At 39.4% G+C, this 21,649-nt stretch overlaps 1 protein-coding gene across 1 annotated transcript in view; it reads right to left on the reverse strand.

Moving 5' to 3' along the window:
- Positions 1 to 21,649, reverse strand: part of MFSD6 (major facilitator superfamily domain containing 6) — a 92,068-nt gene that overhangs the window by 25,105 nt on the left and 45,314 nt on the right. The window contains exon 2 of the mRNA XM_006878758.1: positions 15,019 to 15,116. Within this exon, the coding sequence (XP_006878820.1) occupies positions 15,019 to 15,116 (98 nt within the window). The remainder of the gene's footprint in view (positions 1 to 15,018; positions 15,117 to 21,649) is intronic.

Below are 21,649 nucleotides of genomic sequence, written 5' to 3' on the forward strand. Positions count from 1 at the left end.
AGTGAGAGAAGACCTTCACCCTGAAACCCACAGCGTCCCTTTTCAGCAGGAAGTAGCTAAGAGAATACGCCATCCCCTTTTCCTTATGAATTAGGATGAAGTCTCTCAGAACTGGCTTTGACAAGCACTGTGGCAATTGGACAATTAAAACAGACATGGGGGAGGAGGGTGGAGAAAACTGTGCAACAATGAATGAATGAAAACCCAAAATCTCTGTAAATGTTCATTAAAACTAATAAAATTTAATAACAATAAAAAAAAATAAACTGTGGCCCCTCAGGCCTGGTTTTAATTGTTTTTTGGTCAAACATTTTTCTAAGTGGTATAGTGCCAGGTCTGTCTATTTACTGTAGTTGCTGTCATGCTAAACACTGTAAACACTGATGTGTCAAATGCGTTAATGGTTACCTGTGGCAGAGTGTGTTTGGTGGCACCCCCCCAATTAAAACAAGCTTGGAAGCAGGAGTGGCATCCACTTCTGAAATAGATTGCCTCCGGAAACTCTATGAACGTAGAGAAAGGACAAAAGTTGGACAAGTGTTCAGGTCTTTCGTTCATAGGGTTGCTATGAGTCATCTACGACTCGACAACACTTAACAACTGCCTTACACAGAAAGCCAGGAATTGGCAACATGGTTTACTACAAGTTTATCATCTCCTCCATATGAAGTCACATATTAGAACTGTTTTTATATGAAATTCAGAAAAAAATTCACTTCCTCCAAAGTATTTTCAAGAATAGTGAGTTGGCTACTCAAGTTTCCCAAAGCTTTGGTCACCAGTACTCAGGCTAATTTATGGCCAAGCTTTTTTTTTTCCCAAATATAAATTTATAATTTTATTACTACACTAGTTAATTTACAAAATTCTAATACTTTTTTTTCCAGAACAGATTCTTCCATTTTCCCTCACCCCTCCACCCATCAGATTGTACAACCCCATGATTAATCCCCCTCCCGCTGTACATCCTCATCACTCTGCTTCCATCCTCACCCCCCTCCCCTTGGATCCTTATACTCATTCTGCAATAATGGTTTTATACAATATTTGTCTTTGTGGGACTGAATCAGTTCACTCAGCATAATGCTCTCCAGCCCCTCCCAAGCTAGGTAATAATTTAAATAAATACTTACTCCTGCATGCTGTGTAGTATTCCATTGTGTGAATGTATCATAATTTCTCAAGCCATTCGTTTTTGTGGTTGGACCATCTGGGCTACTTCCATGTTCTTGAAATGATAAATAATGCTGCTATGAACACTGGTGTACAAGTCTCTGTGCCTCAGTTCTCATTTTTCTCAGGGTATATTGCGCCAAACTGCCTTCCAGAAAGGCTGTATCATTTTACAGTCCTACCAACAATGTATAGGAGTTCCTTTCTCATATGGCCAAGCTTTAATGCATAACTGTAGCCTAATTTATCAGACTAGCATCTTCCAAATTATAGTTATTCTAGTTCTAACTTTATATGACTTCATTTTACTTTTTTCCATTATCTAATATATACTGTCAAGTTTTCATTGTCAGCATAGCAGGCCATATGATTATCTGACTCAAAATGGATAGTATCAGTTCATTCCAGAGGAATGATGTCACCCTCATCATCAAAAAGAACATCTTAAGATCTATGCTGAATCGCAATGCTGTCAGTGATAGGATATCTATACACATGCAAGAAAGACCTATTATGAAAATTTACACACCAACACCAAAGTTTAAGATGATGAAATTTATAATATCTATAAACTTATGCTGTCTGAAATTAACCAAACATGAAATCAAGATTTATTAGTAACAATTGGTAACTGGAATGCAAAAGCTGGAAGTCAGAATATAGGGCTGTGATGATAGAAATGAGGCTAGATCATGTTATAGAATTTTGTGCTACCAATGATGTATTCATTGCACATAAACATTTAAAGAACATGGAATACACTGGAATAAAATCTATTGCACCTGTGCAAAGAGGCAGTAGAGAAGCTTGGCATCATCTGTCAGAACAAGACCAAGAACTGGACCATCAGTTGTTCATAGTTAACTTTAAACTAAAGCTCAAAAAAAGAAAAAAAAATACAAGAAATTCCTTGAAAGTCAACACATGATCTTGAATATATAATTTCAAGAATAAATTTTATGCACTAAATACCAACGACCAAAGATCAGACAAGTTGTGCAGTAACATCACACACAAGGAAAGCAAAAAGTTATCAAAAAGACAGAAAGTGAAAGATTAAAATGGATATCCGAATTTTGCTCTTGAATGTTGATAAACATAAAAAAAGGGAATAAAGAATGAACTCAGAAGCGAACTAAGCAGAAAATTTCAAATGGAATTCTGAAAGACTAAGCTAAATATAATAACAAAATGTACAAACACTTGACATTAGAAAGTCAAAAGAGAAGAACAAGCTTAGTATTTCTCAAGCTGAAAGAACTGAAGGACAAACTTAAGCCTTGAGTTGCAATACTAAAGAATTCGATAGGTAAATTATTTAATGACCCAAGGAAACATCCAAAGAAAATAGGGGAGGGAAAGAGTTAGCTAACAATGAAAAAATTCAGCCAAGTACTTAGAAAACACTAGACCACCAAGGCTCCTTGATTCTTAGAAGATGTTTGACATAAACTCTAAATGGTAAAGTACTTTCTAATTTTAAGAAAATTCTATATAAGGGCTTCAGGACTATAAAATAGGGTGAGTAAAAATAAAAATGCTCCATTGTGACTTATATTTTTAAGAAAAATTCACTTAACAGTCATGAACATGACTTTCTAAAAGTCATGAACATTACTTTTATATGCCAAGGTACCAATCATTATGCTGAAGTCAAAGCATCTGTCTAGATTATGTGCTCATGTAGCAAGCTACTCGGGTATTGAGGGTTAAGTCAGACACCGGGCAGAAGAATAGAAAACCTGGATAGTAACAGCTTGAAATTTCAGTTTGGATATCTGTCTAGAATTTCACCTGTCTAATACAGGCTGCACAGTAATCATCTTACAATTTCTCCTTGCTCGTCCAGAATTTAAGAGCACAGAAAACATAGTTCTTGGTGAGCTGAACAAGAATGCTAAACAAGAACAAAACAGAGTAGAGCTTTCTAAATGTCAGCTCAAGCCTTCCTACTCATGACATTAAAAAGCCATCTTTCACTGAAATCTTTGCCCTAACCTCACTGATATAGTAGCCTGTAGATGAGCTGACAGTGATCTTATTTCCACCCCTTTGTGCTGGAGTCATTAATGCAAGTAACTCAGAACGGCCTTTTGAGAGTTATAGTAGCTCTTAGACTGACTTGATTCCCATCTTTTTTGTTTGTTTTTAAAGTTGCTATCAATTCGCTTCTGGCTCATGGCAATCTCATGAAAACAAAGCTTCTCATCACTATACCAACAGGCAACATCACAATAGATGGAGAAAAGACTGAAACAATTTACAACTTCATCTTACTTGGATTCACAATTAACACCCTTAGTACTAGCAGTCAGAAAATCAGGAAATGTATTGCACTGGAAAAGTCTGCAATTAGGACCTCTCCAAATTATTGAGGAGTACGGAGAAGACATTAAGATTGTTAATTTCAGCTTGCTTGGGTCCACAAGAAACACTCTTGGAACCAGAAGCCAGGAAATCAAAAGACAAATTGGATTAGCAAAGTGTTCTGTCAGGAACCTCGCCAGAGTGATAAAGAGCAAAGATGTCAGTCTAGAGACTAAAGTGTGTTTGACCCAAGCCATGATCTTCACAATTACTTGCTATGCATCAGAGAGCTTGACAATGTCTAATGATGACAGAAGAAGATTTGATGCCTTTGAGTTGTGGTGCTGGAGAAGAGTATTGAACACAGAACAAACAGGTCTGTCCTGGAGAGGGTAAAACTAAGTTGCTCTCCGAAGGCAAGGATTTTGAAGCTCTGTCTCACATATTTCCGGCATGTTACTAGGAGAGGCTATTCCTTGCAGAGGGACATGATGCTTGGAAAGGCAGAGGGTAGACACAGGAGAGGAAGACTCTCAACCAAGTGGATTATCAATGATTGCTGAAATGGGAGCACTAATGGCCTAGTGGCAAGAAGTTGTGCTGCAATCCCAAAGGCATGCAGTTTGAATCCACCAGCTGCTCCACGGGTGAAGGATGGGCAATCTCCTCCCATATGATTAAATGCCTCTGAAAACCCATCAGAGGGTCAGCTAAGGGTCAGTTCTGACTTGACGTTAAACAACAGCAAAAGCAACATATTAGGAAGTGTGAAGATGGCACCGGATAGAACAGAGCTCAGATCTTTTGTTTATAAGGTCACTATGAGTTGTACTCAACTCAAAGGCACCTAACAACAACATGGTAACCCCATGTGCACCAGAGCAGAACTGCTCCGTACGGTGTTCTTGGCCCTAACTTTACAGAAAGCAGATTGCTAAGCCCTTTTCTGCAGCATCTGCTGAAAGGATTCAAAGCACCACCTTTAGGTTACTGTTGTTGTTGTTGTTGCTGTTAAGTGCTGTCGAGTCATAGGCAACTCATAGCGACCCTATGAACAAAAGTCCTAGACACCTCCTGTATAACTTTCATCCTTTCTCCAGGTTCATAGGGTTTCCAGAGGCAAGCTATTATGGAAGGAGATGCCACTGGTTCCAAGCTTGTTTTAATCGGGGAGCTCCACCAAACAGTGTCCACCATGGGTAACCATTCTCGCATTTGACTCATCAATGTAACAGTGTTCGATGTAACAGTGTTTAGCTACTGGGCAAGCACAAACTACCATCGGGGCCCTCCTTAATTATATCTTCATAGCAAGAAAATAATTTTTATTACAGTCTTGTAAGGATTCATAACTAAAACCTAGAATTCTCTTGTCACTTGTTAGCTGATGTCAAGTAAATTCCAATGTATAGAGATACTGTTTTCCCAGAGTAGAACCACTCCAGGCAGTTTTCAAGACTGACCTTTTAGAAGCATATTGTCAGGCTTGTCTTCGAAGGAGCCTCTCAGAGGGCTAGAACCCTTCAGCTTTTGGCTAGTAGTTGAGCAATTAACCACTGTGCCACCCAGGAACTCTAAACTCCAGCTAGAAGGGAACTTGTAACTTAGGGCTTGATTTTTAGCAAATGTTTATATTCCTGATTACAACAATAAATATCTGAATGCTAATGGGAGATACCTATGCATTTTGAAGTCCACCTACTCTATCTAGTAATGGTGTAAGCACCAGTACCCACTGTCTTCTGAAACAGAGTTTAGTCTCCTTCTACGTAGGAAATATTTACATTCTTCCTATTTACTCTTACACTAAATAACACCATGTTTGTTGCTCAGGGCAGCTGAATGAGTTTCTAAACTGATAGGGCAGTAAAAGAGCATTGGCTATTGAATGTAAGCCAAGGAAAGTTACACTGAATAAACAGCCTTGTCATGTTAACAAAACCCAGTGGTCTTACCTTGATCACAAATACACACCCACAAGACTTTCTTCTTAGGAGCGGAGAGGAAGGACTGCGCTTCTCCCTCATGCAATCTAATCATTAACAATGTGACCTCAGAGATAGATACAGGCTGACGAAGAACTACATATATACAACCAAAGGGGGTAGAGAGTGGAAACCAGGACTAAAGCACATTCCCTGTCCCCTTCTGCTCAGTGCCCTCCAGGCGGTACTAGTCATGGGAAATAAGGCAAGGGGTAACAGGATGAAATGATGAGCCTTCTCTCAGTTTTCAAGAAGACTGTCTTTTGTGGCACTACTTGGGATTCAAAGTGTGGAAATGCTGATTATTCAGAATCAAAGTAATTAATAACGAGAGGTAACATTCCTCCCTCTCCACCCTTATTCCATAGTCAAAACTTGAGCCCTGATGGCATAGTGGTTAAGTGTATGACTGTTGAACGCAAAGGTCAGCATCCTGAAACCACCAAGTAATCTGCAGAAGAAAGATGTGGTAAAGATTTTATCACTTTGAAAATCCTATGGGGCAGTTCTACTCTGTTCAATAAGAACATTAAAAGTTAGGATCAACTAGACAGTGATAGGTTTGAATTCCAAAGAGTAAAGGGACATCTGTCATGATAGTAAAGTGCCTGCTTGCTACCCAGAAGCTAGGAGGTTCAAATTCACCCAGAGGATTCTCAGAAGAAAAGGCTCTACTTGCAAAATCTCAGGCTCTCTGACAACCCTAGTCCCAGTTCTACTTTGACAGACATGGGGTTACAGGGAGTTAGGACTGCTTTTGAGGTAAAAGGTTTGGTTTGGGGTTTACCTTGATAGTGGGCTTTCTCTGTGATTGAATCATTCAGTGTTTTGTCATATCTTTCAAAAATTTTCAACATCCAAAGTAGAGCCTCCATAAGCCTGGGGACTTGGACAAGCCTTGTAAAAAGGGTGAAGAATCTAGACTGGCAAACGAAAAAAGAAAAGCTTTTCTGTCAGAAGTGTATCCCTGTGACACAGGATTTATTCCACATGGATGAGCCACTATTTTCCGTGGGGTGGGCATGAATCAAACAAATGCAAGGGATTTTGTTTTGTCTGTCAGCCAAAATACTCAGCACTCACTTCTGCCAGGGAATGAAACCATCCTCTCCAGTTCCAGACAAAGAGCTCTGTGAAAACTGGTCACATAGCTCCCTCTGTTAGGCAGGAGACAGAGTGTTTACAGATCCTCTTTTCAGCTGTTTCATTTCAGTATCTAGGTTTCTACTGGCATAGAGGAGAATACAAGGAAACACAGAAGCACAAATTGTAGCCTTCCACAGAGAACAGAATTCCTGTTCAGAGTTAATAACAGCCAGTTCCCTAAACCCCTGAGGTACACACAAGTATGAGAGAATTAGTAGTTCAGGATGATAAACACTCTGAGCAGTTGCTACAACTCACCATTTACATTTTGCTAAAATGCCACGCAGTCTCAGACCACAGTGCTTGTAGCACTTGGCTAATTCCCACCCTGCTCTCTTTAAACCACCTGGCCGATTACTATTCATCCTCTGAAAACCAGTTCATACGTCATTTCCTTAGGGGATTTTTAAATAATACCCTCATCCTCATCCTCCCTACACCTTACAAAGGTAGCCACTCTGTCAACTCAACTCCTTGTTGTCAAGTTGAAACCAAGTTATAGCTGACCTTCCAGCAGGTTTTCAGAGACTATAAATCACACAGGCTGTGATGTGCCTATCTTTCTCCCTGGGAGCAGCTAGTGGATTAGAACTGCCTACCTTTGGGTTGGTAGCACAATTCTTTATTCATTTGACCACTGATTCCATATAACATATATAGTAATTGTTGTTGTGTGCCATCGAGTCAGAACCAACCCATAGCTGACCCTCCGATCGGTTTTCAGAGGCAGTTAATCTCCCAAGAGGAGACTGCTCATCCTTTTCCTATGGAGCAGCTGGTAGACTCAAACCATGTGCCTTTGGGATTGTAGCACCACTTCCTGCCACTAGGTCATCAGTAGTCCATATAATAATTAGGTGTCTACATACTCCCTTTTCAGACTTTAGAGCCCAAGTATGAACATGGATAAAGTATTTTATATTTGCAAATATAAAATACTTCTATTATAAGTATAAAAAGTGTTCAAAATAACTATGAGATATCATCTATCCCCAGTCAGAATAGCAAAATTTAACAAAACAGCAAACAAACAAATGCTGGCGAGGTTGTGGAGAAACTGGAACCCTTATTCACCGTTCATGGGAGTATAAAATGGTGCAACCACTGTGGAAGGTGGTATGGCGCTTTCTCAAAAAGTTTCAAATAGAGATACCATTTGACCCAGCCAATTCCACTACTGGGAATATACCCCAAAGAGACCATAACTGACATCCAAGCAGATATATGCACACCCATGTTTATTGCGGCTTTGTTCACAATAGCAAGGAGTTGCAAACAACCCAAGTGCTTATCAACAAATGAATGGATAGAGAAGCTGTGGTATATTCACACAATGGAATACCCTGCTGCATTGAAAAACAAGGAACTCATGCAATATTATTCAAAATGGGTGCTGAGTGAAATATCTCAGTCACAAAAGGACAAATACTGCATGGTGCCACTATTGTAAAACAGGACTGACCTCGGGGTTGGGGGGTAGACTGAGAAAGATGGTTTCAATAATGTATACTGCAGTGAAACAGATGAGGGAGAAAACTGTTTAAAAGGGATAAGTGATTAGGTATTTTTGTCATGACAGGAGTCCAGAGCGAAGGCTGCATAGTGGAGTGGACCTGGGGGGAGGGTTTGTAAAACAATGAAAGAATTTTTCTTTTCCTTTTCTAAGAGGGGAGTATAGTAGGGGGGAGGGTTGGGAGGGGAGAAAAGTGCAACAATGAGTGAATGGAAATCCAAAGTCTCTGTAAATTTTCATTGAAATTAATAATAAATTTTTTAGAAAAACAAAAAGTATCAAAAATGTTGTTGTTGTCAGGTGCTACTGAGTCAAGTACGAGTCACAGCAATCCTATGAAGAACAGATCTGAACCTTGTCCCATCCTGTGCCATCGTCATCATCTCTGACATGCTTGAGCCCACTGCTACTGTCACTGTGTCAACCCATGTGATGGAGGGTCTTCCTCTTTTTCACTGACCCTCTAACTTTCCAAGCGTGATTCCCTCTCCAATGAACAGCCTCTCCTAGCAATATGCACAAAGTATGTGAGATAAGCTTCACCATCTTTGCCTCCAAGGAGTACTCTGGCTGCTCCTTCTCCAAGACCAATCTGTTTGTTATTTTAACAAAGATACAAATTCTTCTGTCATCCTTATTAATTGTTCAGCTATCCTTATTCACTGTCGAGCTTTCAGATGCATAGCAAGTGACTGAAAATATCCTAAGTGAACCATAGTCTTCAAACTGGTATCATTGTTCTTCAATAATTTGGAGAGGTCCCTGAATGCAGACTCTCCCAGTGCAATATGTCTCCTGATTTCCTGACTGCTGATACCAAGGGTGTCAATTGTGGACCCAAGCATTATGAAGTAATTGATAATTTCAATCTGTTCTCCATCTATCACGATGCTGTCTACAGGTTCAGTGGTAAGAACTTTTGCTTTCTTGACATTGAGAAGTATTGAAGACTGTAGTCTTTGATCTTCTGCAGCAAGTTCTTCACGTCCTCCTTACTTTCAGCAAGCAAAGTTATGTCATCTGTATACTGTAGGTTTTTGACGAGTCTCTCTCCAATCCTGATGCCACATTCTTCTTCAAAGAGTCCAGCTTCTCAAATCATTTCCTCAGCATACACATTGAACAGGTATGCAGAGAGGATACAACACTGACATACACTTTTCCTAATTTCAAACCATCCAGTGTTCCCTTGCTCTGTTGGCACAACAGCCTCTTGGTCTAGGTCTAGGTTTCTCATGAGCACAATTAAGTCTCCCATTCTTCTCAATGTTAGCCACAATTTGTTGACACACATAGTTAAATGCATTTGCCAGGTCAATAAAGCACAAACAGATATTCTTTTATTATTCTCTGTGTTCAGACAGATTCCATCTGACCTCTTCTAAACTGAGCTTAAACTTCTGGCAGTTCTGTATATACTGTTCCAGTAGGTTTTTTAATGCTCTTCAAGAGTATTTTTCTTGCATGTGATTATTATTGATATTGTTTGATAGTTTCCACATTCTGTTGGATCACCTTTCTTCAAATGGGAACGAATATGGATATCTTCCAATCAGCTGGCCAAGCAACTGTCCTCCAAATTTCCTTGGTATGGACTGATGAGCACGTTCTAGACAGCATCAGTTGGTTGAAAAATGCCAAATGATATCCCATTGATTCCTGGGGCCTTATGTTTTGCCAATGTCTTCAGTGCAGCTTGAACATATAAAAGTATATTAAACAAGTATAAATTAAAGGGAGTCTGGTGGCCCAGTTGGTAAAAACTTGCACTATTAACACAAAGCCGGATGGTTCATATACACCAGCTGCTCTATGGAGACAAGATGGGCAATCTCCTCCTGTTGAGATTTCCTGCCTCTGCAAACCTGCTGGAAGGTCAGCTATGCGTTGGTTCTGACTCAATGGTACACAACAACAATTCTACTTTTTCAAACGATGTCCTTCTTCAGTGCTCACTTTCTCCCAATAATGTGTCCAAATGCTTTTAGAAGCATTCCATCTCTATTGCTAAGAAAGGCTATTCCTTGGAGAGGGATATCATGCTTTGGAAAGATGGAAGGATGACAAAGGAGAGGAAGACTCTCACTCAAGTGGATTGATGAAGTGACAGCAGCAATGGGCTTTTGTGTGTCAGAGATTGCGAAGATGGCACAGGATAGAACAATGGTTAGATCTGTTGTTCACAGGGTCACTATGAGTCATACATGACTCGATGGCACCTAACAACAATAACAACTCCCAAGACAGATCTGTTGTTCTGGAAAGCCACTGTATATCCAACATTCTTTGCCAGCACTGTAATTAAAATGTAATCATTTAGTGCTTCTTGTTGTTTGGTTCCACTGAGTCAAATACAACTCATATGACCCTATGAATAACAGATGTGAAACTTGTCCTATCCTGTGCTATCGTCATCATCTCTGACAACCTGGGCCCACTGCTGAGGTCACTCTGTCAATACATCTCACTGACACTCTTCCTCTCCTTCACTAATCCTCCATCTTTCCAAGCATGATGTTCCTTTCCAAGAAATAGCCCCTCCCAACAACATGCCCACAGACAGGTCAAGTTTTTTATGTTCAATGGAGTATTAATTGCAAATACAATTTAAAAAAATCACGAATAGCAACTTTACACATAGACATCACCAGACGGACTGCATAGGAATCAGACTGACTGTATCTGTGGAAGAAACTGTTGGAGAAGCTCAAAATCAGCAGTCAAAATAAGACCAGGTGCTGACTGTGGAACAAAACATCATTCACTCATGTACAAGTTCAAGTTGCGGCTGAAGAAATTAAAACAAGTCTATGAGAACCAAAATATGATCTTAAGTCTATCCCACCTCAATTTCAAAATCAGCTTAAGAATAGGTTTGAAGCACTGAGCACCAATGATCAAAGACCAGTGAGATGTGGGATAACACCAAGGATTATCATCCATAACTGATGTCAGAAGATGCCAAAAAACTTGTGCTATAGCATTGAGAAGACAAAACAAAGGGGAGATGTGTTGCAGTAAAAGAGCTGAACAGAAGATTTAAAAGGGCAACTCAAGAAGACAAAGCAAAGTAGTATAATAAGATGTGCAGAGGACTAGAATTGGAGAATAAAAAAGGAGCATCTAGCTCAGCATTTCCCAAGCTGCATGAACTGAAAAATAAATTCAAGTCTCTAGTTCCAATAATTAGAGATGCTATAGGCAAAATCTTGAATTATCTAGGAAGCATCAAATGATTATGGAGGGAATACACAGAATCACTGTACCACAAAGAACTGATTGGCATTGAAATATATCAGGAAGTACCATATGATCAATAGCCAAGGGAAAGGAAGGAAGGAAGAAATTCAAGCTGCAAGGGAGGCATTGGCAATATATGAGGTCCCACAACTAACTGACATGTTTCAAATGATAATTGCAGCCCTGGATGTACTCACTAGTCTACGCCAGAAAATTTGGAGGACAGACAGCTGACTGGCAAGTGACTAGAAGAGACGACCCATATTTGTTCCCATTTATAAGAAAGGTGATTCAAAAGAATAAAGAAATTATATAACAATATCATTAGTATCACATGCAAACAAAATACTACTGACGATGACTCAAAAACTACTACAACAGTACACAGAGAACTGCTAGAAGTTCAAGCTGAATTTAGAATAGGCCATGGCACTATGATGTCATTGCTGATGTCAGATGAATCCTGGCTGAAAGCAGAGAAATCAAGCCATTTTTTTTTAAATCCCTTGCTATGATGCTGAGAGGAGGGCAGTAAATAAGGATGACCAAAGAATTGATGGCTCTGAACTCATGGACTGCTAAAAGAAAGAACAGATATGTCTTGAAGAAAGTACTCCAAGTGCTCCTTGGAGCAAAGATGATAAAACTGTGTCTAACACACTTTGAGCATGCTGCTGTTCATTGGAGAGGGATACCATGCTTGGGAAGGTAGAGGAACAGCAAAAGAGAGGAAGACCCTCAACCAGGTGGACTGACACAGTAACTACAGCAAGGGGCACAAGTGTGTCAGAGATTGTGAGGACAGCAGAGGACAGGACAGGGCTCAGATCTGCTGTTCACAGGGTGGCTATGAGTCATACTTGACTTGACAGGACCTGACAGCAACAATATGCCCAAAGTATGAAAGGATGTGATAACAAAGCCTCGCCATCCTAGACTCCAAAGAGTTCTCTGGGTGCATTTTCTCCAACACAGATTTGTGTGTTCTTTTGTCAGACCATGGGATATTGAAATACTCTTCTCCAACAACACAACTCAACTCCATTGATTCTTCTTTTTCTCATCCTTCTGTCATCTATCCAGCTCTCAGATGCACAGCAAATGATTGAAAAGACCATGGATTTGCCGAATCAGGTACATCTTAAACTGTCATTATTGTTCCTTGGTACTTTGGAGAGGTCCTTGACAGTAGACTTTTCCCATGAAATATATCTCTTGATTTCTTGACTGCTGGTACCAAAGATGGTGATTGTGGATCCAAGGAAGATGAAATCATTAGAGAATCTTTTCTACGTCTATGATGATATTTGTGCTTCTTGTTGTTGTTGTGTACCGTAGAATCAGAACTGACCCATAGCTGACCCTCCTGTGGGTTTTCAGAGGCAGTTAATCACATGGGAGAAGACTGCCCATCCTTCTGCCGTGAAGCAGCTGGTGGCCTTGAACCATGTGCCTTTATGATTGTAGTACAGCTTCTTGCCACTAGGCTACCATAGCTCCTTAAATGATACAATGCTTAACCCCACCTTAAGATTCTCTAGAAATCTAATTCTTAGCAAACATTAATTGGGGTGCTGGAAAAGAGTACTGAATATACCATGGACTGCTGGGAGAACAAACAAGTTCATCCTAGAGAGGGTAAAACCAGGCTGCTCCTTGGAAGGAAGAATTCTGAAGCTCTATCTGACATACTCTGGGCATTTTACAAGGAGGGACCAGTCCCTGGAGAGAAATATCATGCTTGGGAGGGTGGAGGGACAGCATAGGAGGGTAAGACCCACTCTGAGGTGGATTGATTCAGTGACTGGGGTAATGGCAGTAGCTATGTCAGAGACAATGAGATTGGCACATAATAGAGCAGGGTTCGGAGCTATTGTACACAGGGTCACTAGGAGTCAAAAGGGACTTGATGGCACATAACAACAACAACAAAGCCAAATTTTATTTTCTATTTGGAAACAAGGTTATATTCCTCAATGATGCAATTAATTGCACAGGGGAAGATGTCCCATCCTTCCACAAGCAGCTAGTGGATTTGAACCATGTGCCTTCAGGATTATAGAACATTCCTTACTACTAGGGCATCATATAATATCTAATATTTATTAAATATTAGATATAATAGTAAATATAAATACAAATATAAATATATACACACACACACATATACTCGTATTGTTGCTATGTCCCACCAAGTCAGAACCAACCCATGGCCAACCCTTCAGTGGGTTTTCTGAGGCAGGAAATCATACAAAGGGAAACTGCCCATCTTTCTCCCATAGAGTAGCAAGGGATTTGAATCATGTGCCTTTGGGATGAGAATGCAGCTCTGAATTTAAACACATACCTATGGGATTGCTGGGGTGCAGTGTAGTTTCTTACTATTAAACCCACTAGTACTCCCTTTTTTATAAATATACATTAGCATCAGTAATGATGTAGTGTGTGTGTGTGTGTGTGTGCACATATATACACTCATGTGAATTTAATGTTAATAAGTGTATAAATTCTTTTCATTTAGGGTTTACTGTCACAATGGAAACATAAAAGCTTGAATTTTGAAATGTTTTGCTTTGATGTGTTATGTGAAAGTTTCATCTAAATTTCAGCACAACATGTTTTGTTACATTTACTGTTTAAGTGTCAGGGATAATAATGATGATCATCTATAAAACTAATGAAATTGTCACTAATCACAGGCTCATTGATGATTTAAGTATCTAAGCTGTCAATGATGATACTTAACTCCAGTCATCTTATACTGAAGTTTTAATTATAATACCAACCTCAAATTTTTTTAGTTGCTAACAGACTTCCTTCTGGAATCTAATCTGGCATCTATTGTTATGTACCATCATCTCAGAAGTAACTATTGTTATGTACCATCAGCTCAGAAGTGACTTTTAGCTCACCTTCCAGTGGGTTTTCAGAGGGAGTGACCCACACGGGAGACTTTCCATCTTTCTCCCACAAAGCAACTGGTGGGTTTGAACCTTGTACCTTTGTGTTGGCAGCACAGTTCCTTTCCAGTAAGCCACCAGAGCTCCCTACTCTGGGTTCTAGAAGTTACCCTAATCATGAGCCAGGTTGTCAGTGCTCTTAAGCTACATGGCAAAAATTGCCTAGAAATAATTTCAAAATTCTTTTGAAGGGAAACTTTTAAAAAAGATAAGAGAAAATGCCAGAACAAGAGATTTCAGCAATGATTTTTAAAAAGTAACAGGAAAACAAGAGTGAGATGATAAAGCTTTAGCTATAAACAACCAAATGTGATAAAAATAATTGAAAGCACAAAATAATTATGAAAAAATTTCCCCCCCCCAAGAGTATAGTCAAGCTACAAAAAACACCAAAACTTTTAAACGATTAAGCCTTTTCTATATAAAAACCACCTTGAGTCTGTATGTCTAAGGACTGTTTCCTCTTTCTTTGTGTAATCAAAAGGGTGTGGGCACATCTCTCTGTTTATCTCTACATACACAGAGAACAGGGTAACTCAGGAACCAGTCCCCTGACATCACCTCTTCCTTAACAACCACTTCAAAATCATATAAAAGAGCAGACACACACACCCTTCCTCTGTAAAATGAGATACAGAAGGACATAGGCATAGCTCAGTTAGAGAAATGACTCTAATCCCACTTGTTAACTTACCTTGAAGAACTTCCATGGGGAGAACAGTCCAGGCATTTTCCAGGTAAGAAATATAAATATAGCGAGCTGTATTGCAGGCCAAGCCAATGTACAGAACCCTGAAAACCAAAAGAAAAGAAATCAAGGCCCTGGTACGAAATAGAAAACAGACAAATCTTACTTATTGGGATTTTTTCCCTACTCACAATCATCCATCCTCCAACAGACAATGCTCCTCACTTAGGCGCAGAGAAGCTAAAGGACAATTAAATTTAACTATGCATTCTCAGGAATAAGAACTTTGCTTCTACCAGAACTGCCTTCTGCCTTTTCACAAGGTTTGTTAATATAAAAGCCAGTATCACCCATCCTGAAACTTAATTAGCAGCAGAAATGATGTTTCTTTTTTTTTTTAAGATACTCTAGGCACACTGCCATCTGTAATGACATTACTGGCCTGGTTCCAGGTGGCTATAAGGTAAATATGCCTGGGACGCAGCCACTGCACCATCAAGGGGGAAGGACAGGATCAAGACGAGAACATGTGGACATGAAGGAGGCCTCCTGCAATATCCAAGACACCACGCAGTGTCACAAGGAGATTCTCAAGGTCGCTGGAAACTATCATTCACTGATAAATAATAAATGACATGGAAATCAAACACTTTTCTCCCTATGAGTTCAACTGGAACGGGTTTAGTATTTTTTCAATCTATGATTCAAATCAGCATATGCTTATAAAGATACATCCAGTTAGTACAAAATAAACAAAGAGCTGAAGTGTTATGCCTAAGCATAAGGTTATATCTCGTTCTGAACAGGACAAGCTGGTTTGGAAGGAAATGGGAGCTACTTCTCCCTAGAAAACAATCTGTTGGCCTGACTTTCTCCTTCCCAATTGTTTTCTACTGTCTGTTAATTTTCCTAACTCTACTGCTTTATTTTCTGAATTCAGGTGAGTGAAATGCCAGGTTAAAAGAAACAGAGCAAGATGATTACAATCAGTATCTTTTTACTAATCTTTCTCAATTACTTTTTATACTAAGATCATTCCTATAATCCTGTTTTCTTTTTCCAACATTAAGCCAATGTCAGGAAATGCTCTTGGGCATCCAGCTGGCATGAACTAAAAACATGGAACTGTGTAAAGGGAGGAAGGCAAACAGGCCTGAGGGGAGTGAGGATGGGATAGAAAACAGGTATTGGGCAGGATTTAAGAAGTCTTCAGTAAAATATTGCTTTAAATCTGAGTCATCTTATTCTTTGTCTTTCTACGTGTGTATTTTAAGAGGGGAAAGTACACAGTTCAATCTTATTTGATAAAAACAAACCTGCTACAGATTTACCAGCTTCATTCGTCTGGGGGAAAACATAACACAGGCAAACAGAAACTTAAGAATACATATTGTTAACAACAGTTATCAACAAGAGCTATGTATGGGGCACTCTGGAGGCCTAATGGGTAGGGATTTGGGGGGCAAGCTAAAAGCAGAGGCTCCCTGGTGATTCAAATCCACAAGCCACTCAGAGGAAAAGAGGGGTAATCTCCTCCCAAGCAACTCAGAGCCTCTGAAAACCCACTGCAGGGCAAGCTTGGTTTTGATGTGAACGAAACAAGTCTAAATTTGAGCCTCGTGTTTTGGGCTGCTAAACAAAAGGCTGGCGGTTCAAATGGCCCATCAGCGGAAAATTATGGACAATCACATCCTTTAAAATTTGCAGCCCCAGACACATGATGGCAAATTACCATGTGCTGGAACAGACCCAAAGGCGGAGGGCTTTTTTGGTTTAATGTACAGATCGGTAAGAAGTCACACAGTAAGTTGTTTAGACTTTGCAGCCACACAATTACAACATCTCCACTGCCACTATTCAGTACAGTCACAGACACTACATAAACAAGTGAGCATGACTTTGTTCCAAGAGCAGTTTAATCATGGACACTGAAGTGTGAATTTCATATCATTTTACTGTGTCATAAAGTATTTTTCTTTCGCTTTTAGTTCAGTCATTTGACACTATAAGAACCATTCTTGACTCCTGCGCCACACAAACATAGGCAGGCACTATGGGTTGTAGCTTATAAATCCCTGGCTAGCTCATTTATCCCCAATCTTGGCTGTGTATCATCCTTACTTAAGCAACTTTTTAAGTCTTCAGATGCCTAGGCTCACACTAATCTCCATAAGTAACAGTCTCCAGGGTTAAGACACAGGCATTGTGCTTTTGAAAGCTCCCCGGGTTATTCTGATATGGAGCCAGGGTGGAGAACTATTGGGATAGCTCATTTCCCAGTGGGACTTTGCTATAATCCCATCATAAGACACATTCACTTGTACATCAGTATTCATAGCAGCGTTATTCACCATCACAAGAACCTGGAAACAGCCTGTCCAATCACAACTGAATGGATGGAGAAAGTATAGTACATTCACATGATGGAATACTACACAGTACACAGGAACAATGAGTTTGTAAATCACTGCCTAACTTGGGAAGGACTGGAGAGCATTATGCTGAATGAACTAACTCAATCCCTTAAGAACAAATACTGTAGAAGACCATTATTGTAGAACAAATATGGGGATCCAAGTGGGCATAGGGTGGAAGCAGAGGGGTGAGGAACGGCTGGGGGGTGGGGTAATTATAGGGTCGCACAATTTGATGGGTGAAAGAAAAACAGCAAAGGCTTGATGTGAAAAACAATCTTTGAACTTTGTAAATAAACCAGTATAAAATTAAAAAAAGAGAGAGACGCACTTGAAAATTTACATTCTTTGTACCTTCACATGGCCCATCCAAATCTTTCCTTTAAGCCCAATTTCTCAAGAGATCCATTATTAAATCCCAGCCAAAGACAAAATAAAGCTCCTAGCCTAAAGTAACTCAAGCATCAACTGGTTTAAGAGGTAGATTGTACTATGCCTTCAAAATGTTACTTGTGGGGAATTCAGTCACTGGAGTCTTAATTGTTAGGACTCTTAGGTCTCAGATTGAAGCACTGACGGTTCCAAGTAGTCTTTGTCTTCCCAGCTGTCCACTTCCCAGCTGGTCCACCTCCTGTGCAGCTCCCAGTGGAGGGCTGCATGTTGCTTGAGGCTGAACAGGTTTTAGTGGCTAAAACAGACTAGGAAGACAAGACTGATGACATACATCTAAACCTCAGCTAAGGAAAATCTGATGGATCACAAAAGTCCGCATGGTTCCTTTTTTACATGAAGTTGTTATAAACTAGGAATCAACTCAACTACAGCTTACAACAAGGTACTGACTGGGTTTCCACCATCAATAGAGTACCTGTGAGCTTGATACAGCTTTTATTTTTTTCTCATGTTTTTAATTTCAATACTTAAAAAGTCCTTTAGGAGTAACAGCTCCTGCAAAAAAATAAATATGCAAACAACACCCACACAAAGCAAAAGCAGTAATATCCTGGACAAGTTACTCCACCCCTCCGAGCCTTGTTGTTGCTGTCTTCAGATGCCTGCGAGTACGGTACGACTCACAGCAGCCCTATGAACAGCAGATCTGAAGCTGGTCCTATTCTGTGCCATCCTCATTATCTCCGACACCCTTGAACTCATTGCTTGTCACTACATCTGAGCCTTAGTGTCCTAATATATATAAAGCAGGAATAAAAACACCAACTTCTGCAGATTTGTGATTAATGACAGCATCATGACTCTGTCAAAGATAGCACTTGATACATGGTAGTCTTATTATGCTTTCTTTAATTAAAAATATCCAAAACCCCTTTGTTTTCTGACAAAACTTTTAACCCAGAATTCTTAAAAAGAAAGGAGCACTTAGATCTTCACCAAGTCTTTCTGGGTTCTTTCATCAACCCCAGCAGCTCCATGAAAGCAGTTGGGGTAAAAGTGTAAATTCAGTAATCTAACAATCAGTTTAACAACGGAACAGGATATTTAAACTGACATATTCATGCTCATGAAATTATGGGGTTGGTAATAAAAAGGAATTTTATAACATGTTTTACTAGATAATTTTCTAAACAATCAAATCCCTACTTAGGCTGAATAGAAACACATGTTCCGGGTCCTAGAATTTTCTTTGGTACCAAGCAACAGAAATATAGAATAGTTTGAAAAAGGCCTTTTTATGAGAAACAGACATTTATCGAGAACAAGGAAATTAATTTTGGAAGAAGGGCTGCTAAGGTACTTCGCACCAAGAACAGTTAAAATTTTGTTTCACATACTCTGGGCATGTTATCAGAAGGGGCCAGGCCTTAGAAAAGGACATTATGCTTGGGCAAATAGAAGGGTAATGAAAGAAAGACTCTCAATATGATGAACTGACATAGCACCAACAACAGAGGGGTCCTTAGCTAAACCAGGGGAGGGGAAGAGGTTAGGGACACCTGGGTTAGAAACAGCTGACAAAAGGGTAAGCACATTACCAGCAATGGGAACACCTTAAATAAAGGTTAACAATAAAACTGAAATTTAAGTGTTTATAGTCAGAGAAGTATATCAACGATATAAAAGTATAGGATCACAGTCTACAGGTTTATGTAAAGAAATTCTTTTAAAAGACAACTCACATATGTATATATATACACATACTACTTTTTAAAAAAATGAACAGAAATGAGCTGTTTCATGTATCTTAACTGACACAGCAAATGCTGTAAAATGTACGATGTGTGACCATGGTTCCTGAACCTGAAAAGATCATTATTTTGGTTTCTGTTTTGGCTTCTTTAACAATACAATGCCCTACCTCAGTTAATATTCAGGTGTTTTAGATTTTTCTTTTTCCTATTCTGTAAGCTTCTGGTGAGGTTAAGTTGAGGAAATCATACAGTACTCCAAATAATTAATTAAGACAGGCACAGGGAAGAATAATTACTGTTGCTCTTGCAGGAATTATCGTATTTTTTCAGGAAAAAGTAAAAAGCAAGGCTACTGAGACTTAAGAAAAAATGCTCACTTGTATGAAGATCACCCAGGTCACCAGAAAGTTTATACCTCACAACTGGTAGCTGCCACTTAGTTGACTACAACTCATCGTGATTCTCTGAACAGATTACAACTTCTCCAATGCTGAGTCATCCTTACAATCTTTGTCATCATGCTCAAACTCACTATTCAGTCACTGCATCAATTCATCTCACTAAAGTGCTATCCTCTACTTTTCCAACAGTGGTGTCTTTTTCCAAGGGCTGATGTCTCTTGACAACATGCTCAAAACATGTAAGATCAAGTTTCACCGTCCTTGTCTCCAAGGAGCACCCTGGTTGCATTACCTCCAAGATAAATTTGTTTGTTCTTTTGACAGTCCACAAAATATTCAAGACTCTTCACCAACAACACAATTCAAAGGCTTTGCTTGACATCTTGTTCTTTAACACTTTTAAGAGGTCCTTGGCAGCAGATTTCCCCAATGAAACATGTCTTTTGATTTCCTGGCTACTGCTACAATGTGAACAGCAGCAGAATGTTGTTCAATATAGTGCCAGAAATGAGCCACTCAAGGTGGAAGGCACCAAAAGTTCAACTGGGGAAGAGTTTCCTCCTCAAAGCAGAACATACCATAATAATGCTGTTGAAATAAAACTTCTACCCAGTGAAGGACCTTAATTTGCTGATATGGCAAGACTAATTGAGGAAAAGCAACTATAAACACTCATCAATAACTGGAACATGGAATATATACAACATAAATCTAGAAAAAAGTGGAAGTTGTAAAATATTGAAATGGGATGTATGCAAGCCAAACTAAAATAAAAATAATATTTAAAAAGTGAAACAGAATGTATAAAGATGGACATCCTAGGCATTAATGAGCTGAGATGGCCTGGGATTGGTGATTTGAATCAGAGAGTCATAAGGTCTACTCTGATAGGAATGATAAATTGAAGAGAAATGGTATTGCATTCATTATTTAAAAAAAAAAAAACATTTCAAGATCTAAAAGAACAATCCTGTCAGTGATAGGTTAATATCCATATGTGTATAAGGAAGATCTGTTAATACAACTATTATTCCAATAAATACACCAAACACTAGAACCTAAAATGACAAAATTAAGGTTGTCTACTGAAAAGTAGGTGATTTTAATCTGTGGCACTCATGCCTGGTTTTAATTGGTTTTGGTCAAACATTCTTCTAAGTGGTATGGCACTGGTCTGTCCATTTTCTGTACAGAGGTAACTCATAGTTGCTGTGATACTAAACAATGTGATACTGATGTGTCAAATGTGATAATAGTTACGCATGGTGGATAGTATTTGGTGGAGCTCCACTATTAAAACAAGTTTGGAAGCAGGAGTGGCATCCATTTCCAAAACAGATTGCCTTCAGAAACTATGAATTTGAAGAAATGATGAAAGTTATACAAGTGCTCAGGTCTTCGTTCATAGGGTCGCTATGTGTCATCTACGATGAGACAGTATGTAACAACAACAACTGACTTCTGCAGTCTGAAATGTATCAATAAGCATATGAGTGAAAGACAGTAAAGTTGGCACAGGATAGAGCAGGTTTCAGGGCTACTGTACACAGGATCACTATGAGTCGCAAGAGACTCGACTGCACATTGTTGTTGTTGTTGTTGTTATGTGCCGTCGAGTCGCCTGCGACTCATAGCAACCCTATGTACAACAGCCCTAAACTCCACTCTGTCCTGT

This window comes from Elephantulus edwardii, unplaced genomic scaffold, assembly GCF_000299155.1.
Source record: "Elephantulus edwardii isolate Elephantulus edwardi_28Jun2011 unplaced genomic scaffold, EleEdw1.0 scaffold00001, whole genome shotgun sequence".
NCBI classification, from domain to species: Eukaryota; Metazoa; Chordata; class Mammalia; order Macroscelidea; family Macroscelididae; genus Elephantulus; species Elephantulus edwardii.